General features: G+C 37.9%; 1 protein-coding gene across 1 annotated transcript; it reads left to right on the top strand.

Moving 5' to 3' along the window:
- Positions 1–2,865: 2,865 nt before the first annotated feature.
- Positions 2,866–14,235, top strand: LOC139783302 (uncharacterized). The gene is made up of 8 exons (XM_071722449.1): positions 2,866–3,185; positions 3,308–3,697; positions 9,633–9,859; positions 9,914–10,141; positions 10,236–10,397; positions 10,457–10,644; positions 10,706–10,868; positions 10,992–14,235. The coding sequence occupies exons 1-8, from the start codon at positions 2,866–2,868 to the stop codon at positions 11,111–11,113; spliced, it is 1,800 nt and encodes a 599-aa protein (XP_071578550.1). The 3' UTR covers positions 11,114–14,235.
- Positions 14,236–14,593: the final 358 nt, after the last annotated feature.

Raw genomic sequence — 14,593 nt, 5'->3', positions numbered from 1 at the left:
TCATTTTCGAGAGAATGCGGCATCCCCCATCTTTTCGCGAACAACTAAAACAGATTCTGGTGAAGTTTAATCCACGGCTAACCTTCGAAATTCTCAACTTGCAAATTAACGATTACGATGAGTTCTTGCACTACATAAACGAGCGTAGTTACCTGTACCGTAGATCCTTCGACACAAAAAGGGGACCACGGGATAGAGCCGCTAAAACGGAATTAAAATATTTGCAAGACGATACGGACGAGGACGACACCCAACCGATAGAGGACGAAGACAGTGACGTCACCAATTTGCAAGCCCTTCAACAAAAGACCAACGGTACCGATAAAAAGAATTCATCGAACAATTCTAAGACGCTAGTCAAACAGAGACTCGAACATAATCTCGCACGTTTTGGAAAAGACAGTAAAACATCGACAGTTAATCCCAACGAACAGGCAAAAGAGACGCCTATGAAATTTGTTCCAGATCCGAGTAAAATGCTTTGCTTTAATTGTGGCGAAACGGGACACGCTGCACGGTTGTGTATGGCCGATCGACAAATTGTATGCCATGTTTGCCGACGCAAAGGCCACATAAATAAAGATTGTCCAACGCGTCCGGGAAACGAGTAGCGCCCACAGTGATCAAACGTCAGGTTACTGTTACGGAGGGCATTAATGAGGAAGAAAAAATTAAAATTAATATCGAGCAAACTAAGTCATTAGACAAACTAGACACTCGCGCAGATACGACGGTACCAACTCACGTACAGGAACAGAAAACTGACGAAAGTGACTCGTCAATTAAATTAGACGTAATTATTGAATTAACGGACGAGTCAGAACTGTCGGAAGATGACTTAGATGAGGTTACCTCAGATGAACCCTACAAAGAAATGGTACAGTTGTCAACATTAGTAACGGACAAAACACCTGAAACAGCTACTGACATTACTTGGGAGAAAACGGTCGAGGAAACAATTAAAAGTCGAGCTAGGTTAACAACTATTTGTGACAAAGATTGGTACGATGTAAAACGCGAACTCGTAAACAAGCAACCTGATAGATTCGCGGAATGGAAGATCGAGAATGACGAGTTGCATTATCATAGACCAGACTACGCGAAAATGCTGATCGATGACGAACATCCGTGGAAAAAAGTAGTCAGACCAGCAGAGGTTCTCGAGATTTTACGCGAAAATCACGAAACTCCACAGGCAGGGCACCTGGGTAGAGACAGCACATACGATCGAATACGACAGAACTACTACTGGCCAGGCATGTCGCAGGACGTAAAATCGTTTGTCGAAGACTGCGACGTGTGTATGAGGGTCAAGTTTAATCAGAGGCCACTGAAAGGGCCTTTGATGACAAGACCTCTGCTCACACCGTGGGCGCAATTGTCGATTGATACGGTGGGACCGTTTACTCGTTCGAAGAAGGGCAATGTATACATAATCGTCGTGCAGGATCTCTATACGAAATTTGTCGAACTGTTCCCGGTACGTAATCAAACCGGTAAAATCGTGGTCAAGGTCTTGGAAACGGTGTTCGACAGATGGGGAACTATTCCGGAGTCAATTGTCACAGACAACGGTACGGAATATGTGAATAAAGACGTTAAAGCCTTCCTAGCAGCTAACAAAATTAGTCATATCACCACCCCGTTAGCACATCCGCAAGCGAATCCCGTGGAACGCGTTAATAGAACGATAAAACCCATGATTGCGGCATTTATAAAAACCAGTCAAAACGAGTGGGATGAAAATTTGTCGAAACTCCAACTTGCGTACAATACGGTGCCTCACTCGGGTAGTAGAGTCACTCCGTTCTACTTAAATCACGCGCGAGAAGCTAACTTAAACCAACGGAAACGTTTAGTTGACGATAATCCACAAGTGACTGACGAGGCGGTGACTGATTGGGTCAAACGGTTAGCCAAATTTGACGAATTGCGCCATAAAGTTGAAAATCAATTAAAGAATTATTCCCATAAACGTCTTGCTAAGGCTAATTCAGACAGAATAAAACAATTTGACTTAAAAATTGGTACTACAGTCTATTATCCAAATAAAAAATTGAGTAAAAAAGCCGAAGGATATTCTGCCAAGTTAGGCCACCGATACTTAGGTCCGGCAACTGTGAAACGAATAATTGGGCCAATGATCGTGGAATTGGCGGATAAGAACGATAAGATTGTCGGGAAATATTATGTAACAGACTTAAAAATTCCCCGTCGTAGTTTGCGTGGTAACTAAATTGCGTTAACAGGTTGATCAAAGGGTAAATAGAGGATACCTGCTTCAACTCCGAGGGACAACTACCCTAGCAACATGAGCGACACTAATGATACGCCAACCGTCTCCGACTCTGGGGACACCGTCAAGTGCCTTCATGCACTACTGGCGGAGAAGCTAGAAATCGAGGCAAGAGTACGAGCCTTGAATAGGGAGATCGAGTCTGAGCTAAGCAGAACTGCTTCTGCCGTCAAAGCACCGGTAACAGACGTCCCGGGAGCTTCGGGGCCTGTTGATTTCGACGAATTGTCAGTAGGCTCCGACGAATTATTTGTCTCGCCTGCCTCTTCGCTCCGAAGGTCGCAGCCGAGCCGCAGAGGATCCGATTCGGGGACTATTCCACACAATGCAGAGGCGGCCCAGTTACTAAAGGAAATTTATAATCTTCCACAACCGAAACTTAAGCTTACCTTGCCAAAAGGGTAACTGATGCAGACATCCATAGGGAGAATGTCCTACGCAATAGAATCCCGCCGGGAGGTCATTCCCAGCGAAAGTCAGCCATCATGGGAAAGGAACTTAAAACTGTTGACAACCCGGAGGCACTGGTTGCCCCGTCGGTTATGGTAAAACCATTGCCATAAAAAGGGATGCCATCGTTGGACGAGGTGCTAAAGGAGCTCGGGGTTGCTGGAGTCGATAGCACTCCACATAAAGAAATACCTCTCTGCATGGCCGATTGTCGCATAATCAGCGAGGAACTCTTCAAATCCATTGTCACCAAAAGGGCACAATACCTTCTCAAGAAGATGGAATCCACCAAGGTTGATCGTGGCACTCAGACGTATGTCTCTGTCGCGGGAAAACCACGAGTTGTCGGCTGCGTCAACTGTAAGTCAGCAGAACATCACTTCAAGGCCTGCGGCTTGCCCTACCGGCCTAGATTTTGTCAAAGTTGCGGTGCAGATGGGTTTGATACGCAGGACTGCATTTATCCTCACGGGATCGAGCATGAACGCGACCTCAATCCTGCGCGGGATGCGCCAAGGACCTCAGTCTATACTGTCCGGAGTGTCCCGACTGTAACATAAGGTTCGAAGGACTATCCGACTGGCTTCGACTAAATTACGCCACTTGGCCAACTTGGATGATCCCAACCGATCACCGGTATCTTGTCGGTGAAGGGGAGGAGGTCCTTAGACGTAAAGTCAAGGCTAAATTTGACTCACCCGAAGACTACCCAAACAAGCTGAGGAGGTTCCTTATTAGGGAAAACGCGCTCTTGTCAACATCAAAGGTGGCAAATCCCGGAGCCCCTGGAGCTCAACCGTTGTCAGAGGAAAAACGACGACGGGCCATTCGAACCTTATGCTCGCCCCTGGTGAAAAAATCACTCGATGAGGTCATGAAGGACAGACCCGAGATCGCGGATGACGAGGAGATCAAAATCATCGTGCCTACTAAGTTTAAGAAGACGTTAAAGTAAACTATCGACCAGGAAAGCGCGTTTATTACTAACTACTTAAACTAACAAACTTATCGTATAGCTACCGTGTGCGTCGAACTGCCAACCTTTCTTATAAAGTAAAATACATACATTATTGTCCAAGTCAATTGTCATAATCAACCTCGACCTTATCCTCTAAGATTCCAAGGAAATATACACTCCTAGACGGAACTGCAGATTGCACATTAAGACAATTGTCAATCTTCTATTTCAGCTGCAAGTTGCAGATAAGAATTGGTCTATAAGGATATTTGATCGTTCCATTGTAGGAATTATCCTGCTTAGACGTTGAGGTCCGAAGGGGGAGGATGTAACAGGAAATTCTGAACTCAACGTCTCGCAGTCTAAACTCTTGGGATCCGCGTTAGAATAAGATAATATTTAATTAGCATTAAAATTAAACTTAGCGCCAGGCCCAATGGGATTGCTCCATACAGCCGAAATGCCGAGCAGGCCTCGACGGCTGTATCGATAACGATGTATCGTACGGCGACCAATGAGCGTCGGCCTTGCGGCGACTTCCCCCGCTCTCTCGAACCGGCCGAACCACAGGAAGCTCTCGGCGAAAGCGCGATCGAGCACTCTCTGTGTGAGCATCGTGCGAGAAGGTCTAAATCTAACCTGTTAAGACGTCGTCAAATTGTATTGTAAGACGTCGTCAATTTGTCAAGAAGCGATCGCACGGAGGGTCAATTTTGTAAAGCGCCGTTGAAAGTTGTCAAAAGATCGCACGGAGAGTCGATCTCCGAGAGTTGTGATTGCCAGGTAAAACAATAAAGGAAACTGATTCTTATCAAAACGTAAGTAGTAATCTTCAGTTCCGTCAATTATTTCCACTTCTTGGTATCTCCTGTTTCCTGGGTCACCCAATCGAACCATCTTATTGAATAAATCAGAGTTTGTTAGTTCTCATAAAACTAACTGGCGCCCAACATATTGAACATATTAATTAATCGCATTTTGAGCCCCGACGGCTCCGACCCAAGCCGCGTCGAGTGAAAGGGTTTGTCGAAATAAAAATCCTGTCTCACTTCTCTAACACGTCACGCGGAGTTCTCGGCTTAGAGATCAGTGCTCTGATTCTATAACTATTAACAACAATTCGTTATCATTATATTGTCGTTGCGCAGCTTTTTTATTGTATATCTGCACAACGATAATATAACGATGATAACGAAACTGTAGTTATAAGAGTTACAGAATATAGCCTTAACGACGCGACTTATCGACTGTTAGCGACTTCGTCCGAAAATGACCTGCTTTATCTTAAGAACGTAGTTACTGCATTGGCCGCTACGAAAATCACGGTATGGCGCTGAAACCAGTGAGAAATGCTGGTCTCGTCTCAACCCGGACCTTTGGCTATCTGTCTATTAACCTGTGACTGAAATATAGTAATTATGTTCACCAAATTTTTGATATTTCCAACCATAAACACACACACACACACACACACACACACACACGGTTCAAAACTGCTTACCTGATATTACTGTATTTTCCTCAGAATCATCACTCAAATTAAATGTTGCGTTGTTTTCACTTGATAAGTCAAAAGATTCATTATCATTTTCCATTAGTTCGGGGATTGCATGTGGTTGAAATCTGTTTTTCAAATCGTTTAAAAACATCGACGATTTAAAATGATTACCACAAACTTTGTAATTTTTATATAAATTTTCTGGTGACGTGTTAATTTTGCGACCACATTTTTCCAACCACAATTTTGCTCTGAAAGATGTTTTGTATAAAATATTAATGAGAAAACACTTGATATATAATTCAATTAACAATCCGCTAATGGAAATTATTTTTACCGATCTGGATCTTTTGGAAAACGAAAAAAACTGGGACTAGATTCACGCCCAGAAATATTTGAACAACTCTTCATGGCACAACTATATCCACCTTTCTTCATTTTAATGTAGCATGTCACACGCTGTTCTTGCCAGGAATTTTTTATCACTAATAAAAAGACAAAATTTATTCAAATAAAAAACATGTCATAAAACTGTGGAGGTTGAGGTTACCTACGATGTTCGAGGCGCAACTGGGCGCAACCATGTTGTGAGATGTACGGACTCGCACATGCGCACTAAAATTTTATTCCGGGTCAGACGGCTGAGTGTCGCTATACTGGGTATGGTTATACTGTGACATTACTTTAACACGCTTATGAATTCAGAGCACGTTTTGCCACTGTTGGCAACATAAATTCTAGTGATTCCTTTTATCTTTCGAACGAAAATACCGAAGTAGGTGGGAACCCCTGTGAGGACATTGACTTTTTCGATGAAAAATCCGTAATATTATTTTTATTTGATTATATAAGTAAAAGAATCTGGTTTAACAAATTGAAAGTTGCCATCGTTAATTTTTATTAATTTATCAAAAAAGGACAGATACACGACGACCAGGTAACCGACATTTGTCGGTTCGATAAAGTGTCAATCCCTTACGAAAAAGTAGTACTAGCAATCAGTACTCAGTACTGAGTGATCAGTACTCGTAGTATTGAGAGTATTAGTATGTTAATACTCATGAATACTGCAGAATGGTCAGTACTGTGTCTGTCAGTGCTTACAGTACTGGTAGTACTACAAGCAATAATACTCATTAGTACTTCAAAGTATTGAAGTGGTTAGTACTTTATCAGATTAATATTCGGAGTACTATCATGATAGTACTGCCAGTACTGTAAGAACTAATAGGTACAGTACTGACCATTCTGCAATATTTGTGAGTATTAACATACTAATACTGTCAATATTACGAGTATTGATCACTCAGTACTGAGTACTGATTGCTAGTACTACTTTTTTGTAACGTATCTTGGAAATACTAAATTAATAAAATACTAAATTAACATACTAAACTATCAATACTGCAGTGCGAGAAAACGATAACACTCGTCAGTACTCTAAAATTTTTAAATATATATTTTGTAAACTTAAGGCAATTACATATCTATATATATTACTTAATTATATGTCATATGATTCTTTTCAAATATTTGTTTTTATATATAAGTTACTCTATACAATTAAAAAGTAATACCAAAATGTTAATAAACTAATAACTTTTTAAGATCTATTAGTATATATGTATAATATAACAAATTTAAACATTTGTGAAGTCTAAATATAAAAAAATTAAACACGTTGTTTTACAACACTGTATAAAAATTTATAAGCACAATTATGATGCAAATATAAAATTATAGTACAAGTTCGGACCTACACTGCACATAGTAATGTTGAAGAGAATAAAGTAGGTTTTTTTCAGTATGTCAGCATATTTTATATGCTTGCATGATTATTGCTGCACGAGTGTACTACGCTACCTAAGAAGAATATATATAAATTATATAAGAATCAAGATGACGTCAAAACGACGTTATTTTGATATCATCTTGACTTTTTGTTCTACTTGGGTAGTACTGCGCAAGTACCACACGTTAGTATCCCACGAGTATTCGATAAGTACTAAAAGAGTACTGGAGAAAGTACTGAAGGGAGTACTAGAGGAAGTACTGAAGGGAGTACTGAATGAGTATTGGATGAGTACTGGGAAGGAGTACTGACGAAGTCAGTATGGTCGAATTTAGTAATACTTTGAGTACTTATGTCTCTCCAGTACTTTCACCAATACTTTTTCCAGTATTAAAACCAGTATTAGTTTTTCATACGGGATGTGTCGTTGCGGATGTTTTTTGATATGTCAAAAAACATGCGCAACGATACTTATATATCGAACCGACAAATGTCAGTAGTTGTGTACAGAATACAGGCCCTGACAATCAACTTCTTACGCATTATTTTTGTTACATACGTGACGGGAAAAAATCATGCGTAAAAAATAGAAGTGTGCGAATAATTGAACAAGATAATTTTAAGTACTTACCGGTTTGTCTCCCATGTTAAAAAGCGTGGTAGGCGACGAGAATGCACGAGCGAATAACAACATACACTTCTATAAACTTTAAGCTGTAAGCTTCTATCAGCCTATACTTCGTGATATGGAAGCAAACACATAGCCAGATCCCTGGCACTCAGTTTCAAATCTCAGCTGTTGGCGCTGTTGCCCCTCTTAGTGTCGCTAATAACCATTATGTGGCGCTAGTAGTATTGCGCGCTGTGGCTTTAGCCCGCGAATTTTAATGTATAATATATTTTATTAAATGTACATTTGATATTAATATCATAAATAATTATGATTTTAATGATAATTTTATAATATTAATGATTATAGTATATATTGCGACCATTTTGAATAATGAAGTGAAGAAATCACAGCAATATATACATGGAAAAGGATAATCGAACATCAAATTATCAAAGTAAAGCCCCTTGCACAATGCCAGGCAACAGGCAATAGGAACAGGGAATAGAAATCAGAAATCATGTATAAATGCAGAATAAACAGTGACACAGGCAACAGACACAGAGTTTCCGTCACGTTGGAAATTCTGTGCCTATTGCCTGTTGCCAACCAATCATAGCATTCGAATTTTTTAGGTTGTAATTAACGATTTTTTGGTTATTTCCTGTTCCTATTGCCTGTTGCCTGGCATTGTGCAAGGGGCTTAAAGCTTGTAATAATTTATAAAGAGACGAATTTATGTTATTTAGCCTCCACTATATATATAAATAAACTATATATATATATATATATATATATATATATATATATATAGTAGTTAGGAATAAAACTAATCAAGTCACACACACACACACACACACACACACACACACACACACACACACACACACACACACAAAATGATGTCAATTTGATGTCAAATCCACAACATCGCACGTTTATTTACATATATCACTTTCCGTACATGAAATCATGCAGATGATGCACTCACATCCCAGGTAGCACACATGGTCTTTTTGACGTCAATTTAGGGTCATTTTTCGTCCAACACGTCATATGTCATTTATATGACGTGAATTTGACGTCCTATTGTGGACGAAATTATGACGTTATGAAACGGACGTGAATTAGACGTCTTTTTAAGGTCAAATTTAGTACATTTTAATTCTATGTTTATATTTTTTAAGTTTTTCTTAATTAATTAATTAATTAATTAAAACAGACGTTTATATATAGAATAGAATAATGTAAGTAAAAAGTAGAAAAAGCAATGAAAAATAGTTATTGCTTTACTTTCTTTAAAATTTGTTAGAAAGGTATATTTTTTTCTTATTTCTCTTTAATTGCTACGTTTGCAAATCATCAAAGCGCATAGAAGTATTTTCATAGATTTCGCAGAATAGCGGTATTGACGGAGCTCTACCATACGCCCGCCCGGCCCGCCACGCCGTACGTAACAAACGAACGATCGTCGCGCGGCGGCAGTGGGACCAGCGGGACACGGCTCGCAGCTCGCACGGCGCGGACGCGGACGCGGACGAACGCGGGATTCGCGGCAATACGTGGAAGACCCGTGCGCGAACGTGGTACGTTGTCTCTTCCCCTGTGTACCCCTGTGCAACACGCGGAATCGTCTTCGTTGAGTGAACGAGGGAGCGCGAGCGTGCGTGCGTGCGCGAGTGCGAGTGCGTTCGTTCATTCCTGCCTGCCTGCTCAAGTGCTCGCTCTATCGTCATCGTCATTGTCATCGTCATCGCTATCGTCCCTGCCAGCCCCGGATCGGCCGGATTGCTACCGATCACGCACGGCGCCCACGATCCGGACGCGTGATCGCCGTACGTAACAAAAGAACGATCGTCGCGCGGCGGCAGTGGGACCAGCGGGACACGGCTCGCAGCTCGCACGGCGCGGACGCGGACGCGAACGAACGCGGGATTCGCGGCAATACGTGGAAGACCCGTGCGCGAACGTGGTACCTTGTCCCTTCCCCTGTGTACCCCTGTGCAACACGCGGAATCGTCTTCGTTGATCAGTGAACGAGGGAGCGCGAGCGTGCGTGCGTGCGCGAGTGCGAGTGCGTTCGTTCATTCCTGCCTGCCTGCTCGAGTGCTCGCTCTATCGTCATCGTCATTGTCATCGTCATCGCCATCGTCCCTGCCAGCCCCGGATCGGCCGAATCACTACCGAAACAGGGGAGCCAGTTGATACTGAGAAATGGACACTGCACAGCATTACGCGTATTTTTTACAGAAGTGGTAAGTTAAGTTTTCCATATTTATTTATTTATTCTACATTTCTCTAAATTGCAGATGATCTTTTAAAAACGAGAGAGAAACTTAAATTATCACAAGTAATATCAAATTTGGAGAGTGAAGAAGAAAACGAAGGTGTACGTAAGAAACGGAAAAGAATATCTGCAAGAATACCTACATCGTCAGATGATGAATTGGAGGAGCAACGAGAGACACGGTTACCCAGACCACCTCCAATAAAACGAACAAATTTAAATTTTAACGCTTGTAAAAATTTAGAGCAAGGTATTTCCTTTTTTTACATGTTCAAATGTTTGTTCTATTGCTTTATATTACCCTGAAAAAACAAAACAAATTTTTATGTTACATTTATTTTTAGATTTTACTTTGACTCGTTCTCATTCACCTTTGCCGATTAGTACTCTCAATAGATGTGGAAATATAAGCCCCAGTGTAGCAAGTGCAAGTACTGCAAGTCCTGTAATTAATAACATTTCGACGATTCCACATCGCCAAATCACCCAGACAACGGATAACTTTGGTTTGTAAAAGCTAGTAAGTATAAAATGTCAACAGTTTTTATAATAAAATATTTTTCAGAAAAACTTGTTTCCCTGGTAGCTACTGTAAAGGAACAGAACACTGAAATACTGCGGTGGATTAACAGGCAAAATACAACAAACAATGCATTGCCTGATATACCATTTGCATTTCCATTGAACACAGTTGAAGAAGTAGATCAGTTAGATGTTTACTTGAAAACAAATAATAATGATAGTATAGCTTTGGTATGTATACGCAATAATATTTGATTACCATAGCACGTAGGTAATGTGATTTTTTTTTCAGTCGGCATACTTGTCTACTCTGGGTGGGAATCATGTACCAAGTAAAACAAACAGGATTTTAAGATATATTTTGGCTGATGCTGTGGCTGTACATTTTAATTTTTACGGCAAACGTTCCCAGAAAAAAGCCTTCTCAGATTTATCCCTGAAAAATTTAGTTGTGAGTAAGTATATTTATTTGTGTTTTTTTATGTTTAAATATACATTTGCTTCATTTTTCTTTAATTTAATGCAATTTACTGTATATAATATGGCTTAAATTTTAAGATAAACTTGATATTTTTTAGGTGCAGTCAAGACAAGGATTATCAATGCAACTGATAAAGAAGTAGAAGATGCAATCAAGGTTTGGTTAAAGCATGCTCAAGATCGTATGAAGAAAGCAAGAGAAAATGCCCGGCAAAATTAAGTATAAGTTGAAACCTGATGTAGGTAAACGCCAGTTTTATCGTAGAATTGATCTAACTGTTCGTAAAACTTTTCAAACTTGTATTAAGGAACCCAACATAACACATAGGGATATTTCACTTAATAGTGTTTATAAAAATAACAACGATGATGCACTTGAAAATAACGTGTCTAACATTATATTACATGAAAATATTTTACTTAATAGAGAACATGAAAATAACTATATTAATGATGCACTAGAAAATAATGTGTCCAGTAATCTTGATGAACAAACAAGTTTATCGCTAACGTCTGACAACATTTTAGTTTCGTCTAATTTAAATATAAATTTAAATAGTACAATTTCGCAGCCATGTTTAAACTCAAGCTTAAGGCAATGGGCTCTTAATTTTAATGTAACACATTCTGCAATTACTGCTTTATTACACGTACTAAACGTTTTTCATCATAAATTGCCTTTAGATTCCAGAACGTTATTAGAAACCGCAAGAAACATAAAAAAAAACAGCTCAATAACGGGGAATTTTGTTATTTTGGTCTGGAAAATGTTTTAAGATCTGTTATATCACACATACCAACAAATTTTGGAAATAAGTTAGATATCAGTTTTAACATCGATGGACTTCCTCTATTCAATAGTTCAAGTTTACAACTCTGGCCGATTTTAGGACTAGTAAAAAATTTTAAAAGTAATCCCTTTGCTATTGGTATATTTTGCGGTAGGTCTAAACCACAGTCTCTGGAATTATTTCTGGAAGATTTTGTTGACGAACTTCTACATTTGTTGCAAGAAGGTTTTGAACTTAATAACCAAAGATATCACATTGCTATCCATAGCTTTGTGTGCGATGCTCCTGCCAGAGCATTTATAAAGTGTATAAAATCCCACACTGGCTATTCATGTTGCGAAAAATGTGTGATACCAGGACAGTATATAGAAAGTCGAGTTGTGTTTAGAGGTACATCTGCACCGAAAAGAACAAATATTTCTTTTATTAATCAACAAGATGAGGATCATCATACTGGGTTCTCTCCTTTACTTAGATTAAAAATCGGAATGGTCACTATTTTCCCAATTGACTATATGCATGCTTGTTGCTTAGGAGTAATGCGAAAGCTATTAAATTTTTGGATAAGTGGTACGTTGACAACAATATTATCCGGTCGTAAAGTAAATATTTTATCAGAGCTCTTGGAGTCCTTAAAACCATATATGCCGTTAGAATTTAACAGGAAACCCAGAACACTTAATGAGCTTCCAAGATGGAAGGCAACCGAGTTTCGTACGTTTTTATTATATTTGGGACCCTTTGTCCTCAAAAATATAGTCGATAAAGCCGTTTATGATAATTATTTACTTTTTCATACTGCAATATCAATTTTAATATCTGCAAAACTTATATCAAAATTTAGTTGTGCATTTCCACAAGAACTGTTGAATATATTTATTAAACATTGTGAGCAATTATACGGCCCAAAATTCTTAATCTATAATGTACACATATTATGTCATTTAGCTGATGATGTGCAGATTTATGGGCCACTAGATTCATTTTCATGTTTCCCGTTCGAAAATTATCTTGGTCAGATTAAAAATTTAATAAAATCTCCTAATTATCCCTTGCAACAAGTTGGTCGTAGACTACACGAAATGAATGCATTACAGGATAATTTACCTACTATGGTAGATTTGTCTATGGAAAAACAGTCTGTTCATGCTGTAGAACATAATTTGGGTCCATTGCCTAAAATATTTAAAAGCGTTTCCTGTAAGCAATTTAAAAAATTTAAACATGGAGATTTTACTATTTCCACACATTCTCATTCAAGTGCAAATTCGTATTGTTTAATGAGAAACAATATACTCGTTCAAGTTCAAAATATTGTCATAAGCCAACAAGAAACATTTATTGTTGGAAAATACTTCACATCTTACGATTCTCTGTACAAGTATCCCCTAGATTCGAAAGAATTAAATATTTATGTTGCGAAAAATTTAACTGACGAGTTTGAGATATGGTCTTTTCACGATATACTTGCAAAGTGCATTGTGTTTCCTTCTGATGATTGTTGGGTTTCTTTTCCTATTATTCATACGTGTTAAAAAAAATATGGTGAAACGAGCGAACATTTAGAGCAAAATATTAGAGTAAAATAATTATAAATTTTTATTTTAAAAACTTTGTTTTAAAGAAACACATATACAGTTAAAAAACAGTTAAGGTAAGTGAGCGTAAAATTATGTTTTCATTAATTCAAGTAGTATATATACCAGTGAAATTATGTTTTCATAAATAACACTTGAATATACACATATGTGTGTTTTACATAGAGCACTTGAATTAATAAAAACATAATTTTAGGCTTACCTTAAATTAAGCTTAAGAAAGAAGTTACATTTGGTTTTTTGATCGATGAAAATCTATTTTTGTTGCCGTTCATATGCGATTGAGTCAATAATTCTCTGTATAAGCATTCCTTTAGATTCAAAAGAATTACATTAATGTTGTCAAAAATTTAGTAAGTTTGAGATATGATAATTTCATATACTTGCAAAGAGCATTGTAGTTTCCTCTGATGATTGTTGGGTTTCTTTTCCAATTACATTCACATATGTTAAAAAAATTTAGGGCAAAATGTTAAGAGTAACATTTTGAGTAAAATATTTTTATTTAAAAAAAGAACTGTTTTAAAGAAACGACATGTATACAGTTAAAAAACAGTTAAGCTAAGTGAGCTTAAAATTATATTTTTATTAATTCAAATGGTATATATACATATACCAGTGAAATATTATGTTTTCACGTAGAACACTTGAATATACACATATATGTGTTTTACATATATAACACTTGAATTAATGCAAACATAATTTTAGGCTCATTTATTTTAAATTAAATTCGACAGAAATTACATTTTGTTTTTTTTTTCTTTCATTGAAGACTGTAAGTAATAAACATGCTATAAATAAAAATATATTTGCGTTACTGATGTTTACATGCGGTACAGTCAGTATTATAGATTATATTCAGTATTTTTGTTATCATTTGAAAGTTTAAGTATTGTAAAGCATATTTAAATATTGTAAAACATACATATAATAAATATATATACAATAAATATACTTTCCTTATTATTTTGTCTATCTACAAGCAATATACATATATATATACATATATTTTTAAATGACTAATATTGACGTCATTTTGTAAGGCAATTCTATAAACTATTATGACGTCATATACTGATGTAAGTTTGACGTCATCCAATGACGTCATTATGCTGTGACAAATCGACGTCAATATAGGGTCTTTTAGACGTCATACTGACCGTCAGTTTGACGTACGTGCTGACGAATACGTACGTAAAAAAGACGTCTAACTGACGACGTTGTGCTACCTGGGATACCAGGTATAATAAAAATAAATAAAAAAGCATGAGGTCAAAATAGAGTCAAGGTCAGGTCATTTCGGTCAAC

Source organism: Temnothorax nylanderi, unplaced genomic scaffold (genome assembly GCF_030848795.1).
Source record: "Temnothorax nylanderi isolate EJ_2023f unplaced genomic scaffold, tnyl_v1.0 TNYL_tig0487_pilon, whole genome shotgun sequence".
Classification (NCBI taxonomy): domain Eukaryota; kingdom Metazoa; phylum Arthropoda; class Insecta; order Hymenoptera; family Formicidae; genus Temnothorax; species Temnothorax nylanderi.
Note: the sequence above shows the minus strand (reverse complement) of the source record. Positions and strands in the feature narration are given on the sequence as shown.

Coding starts and splice junctions, on each gene's coding strand:
- LOC139783302 (XM_071722449.1), top strand. CDS start 2,866: ATGCCATCGTTGGACGAGGTGCTAAAGGAGCTCGGGGTTGCTGGAGTC. Junction 10,142..10,235: donor TTGTAAAAATTTAGAGCAAG/GTATTTCCTTTT, acceptor ATTTATTTTTAG/ATTTTACTTTGACTCGTTCT. Junction 10,869..10,991: donor CCTGAAAAATTTAGTTGTGA/GTAAGTATATTT, acceptor GATATTTTTTAG/GTGCAGTCAAGACAAGGATT.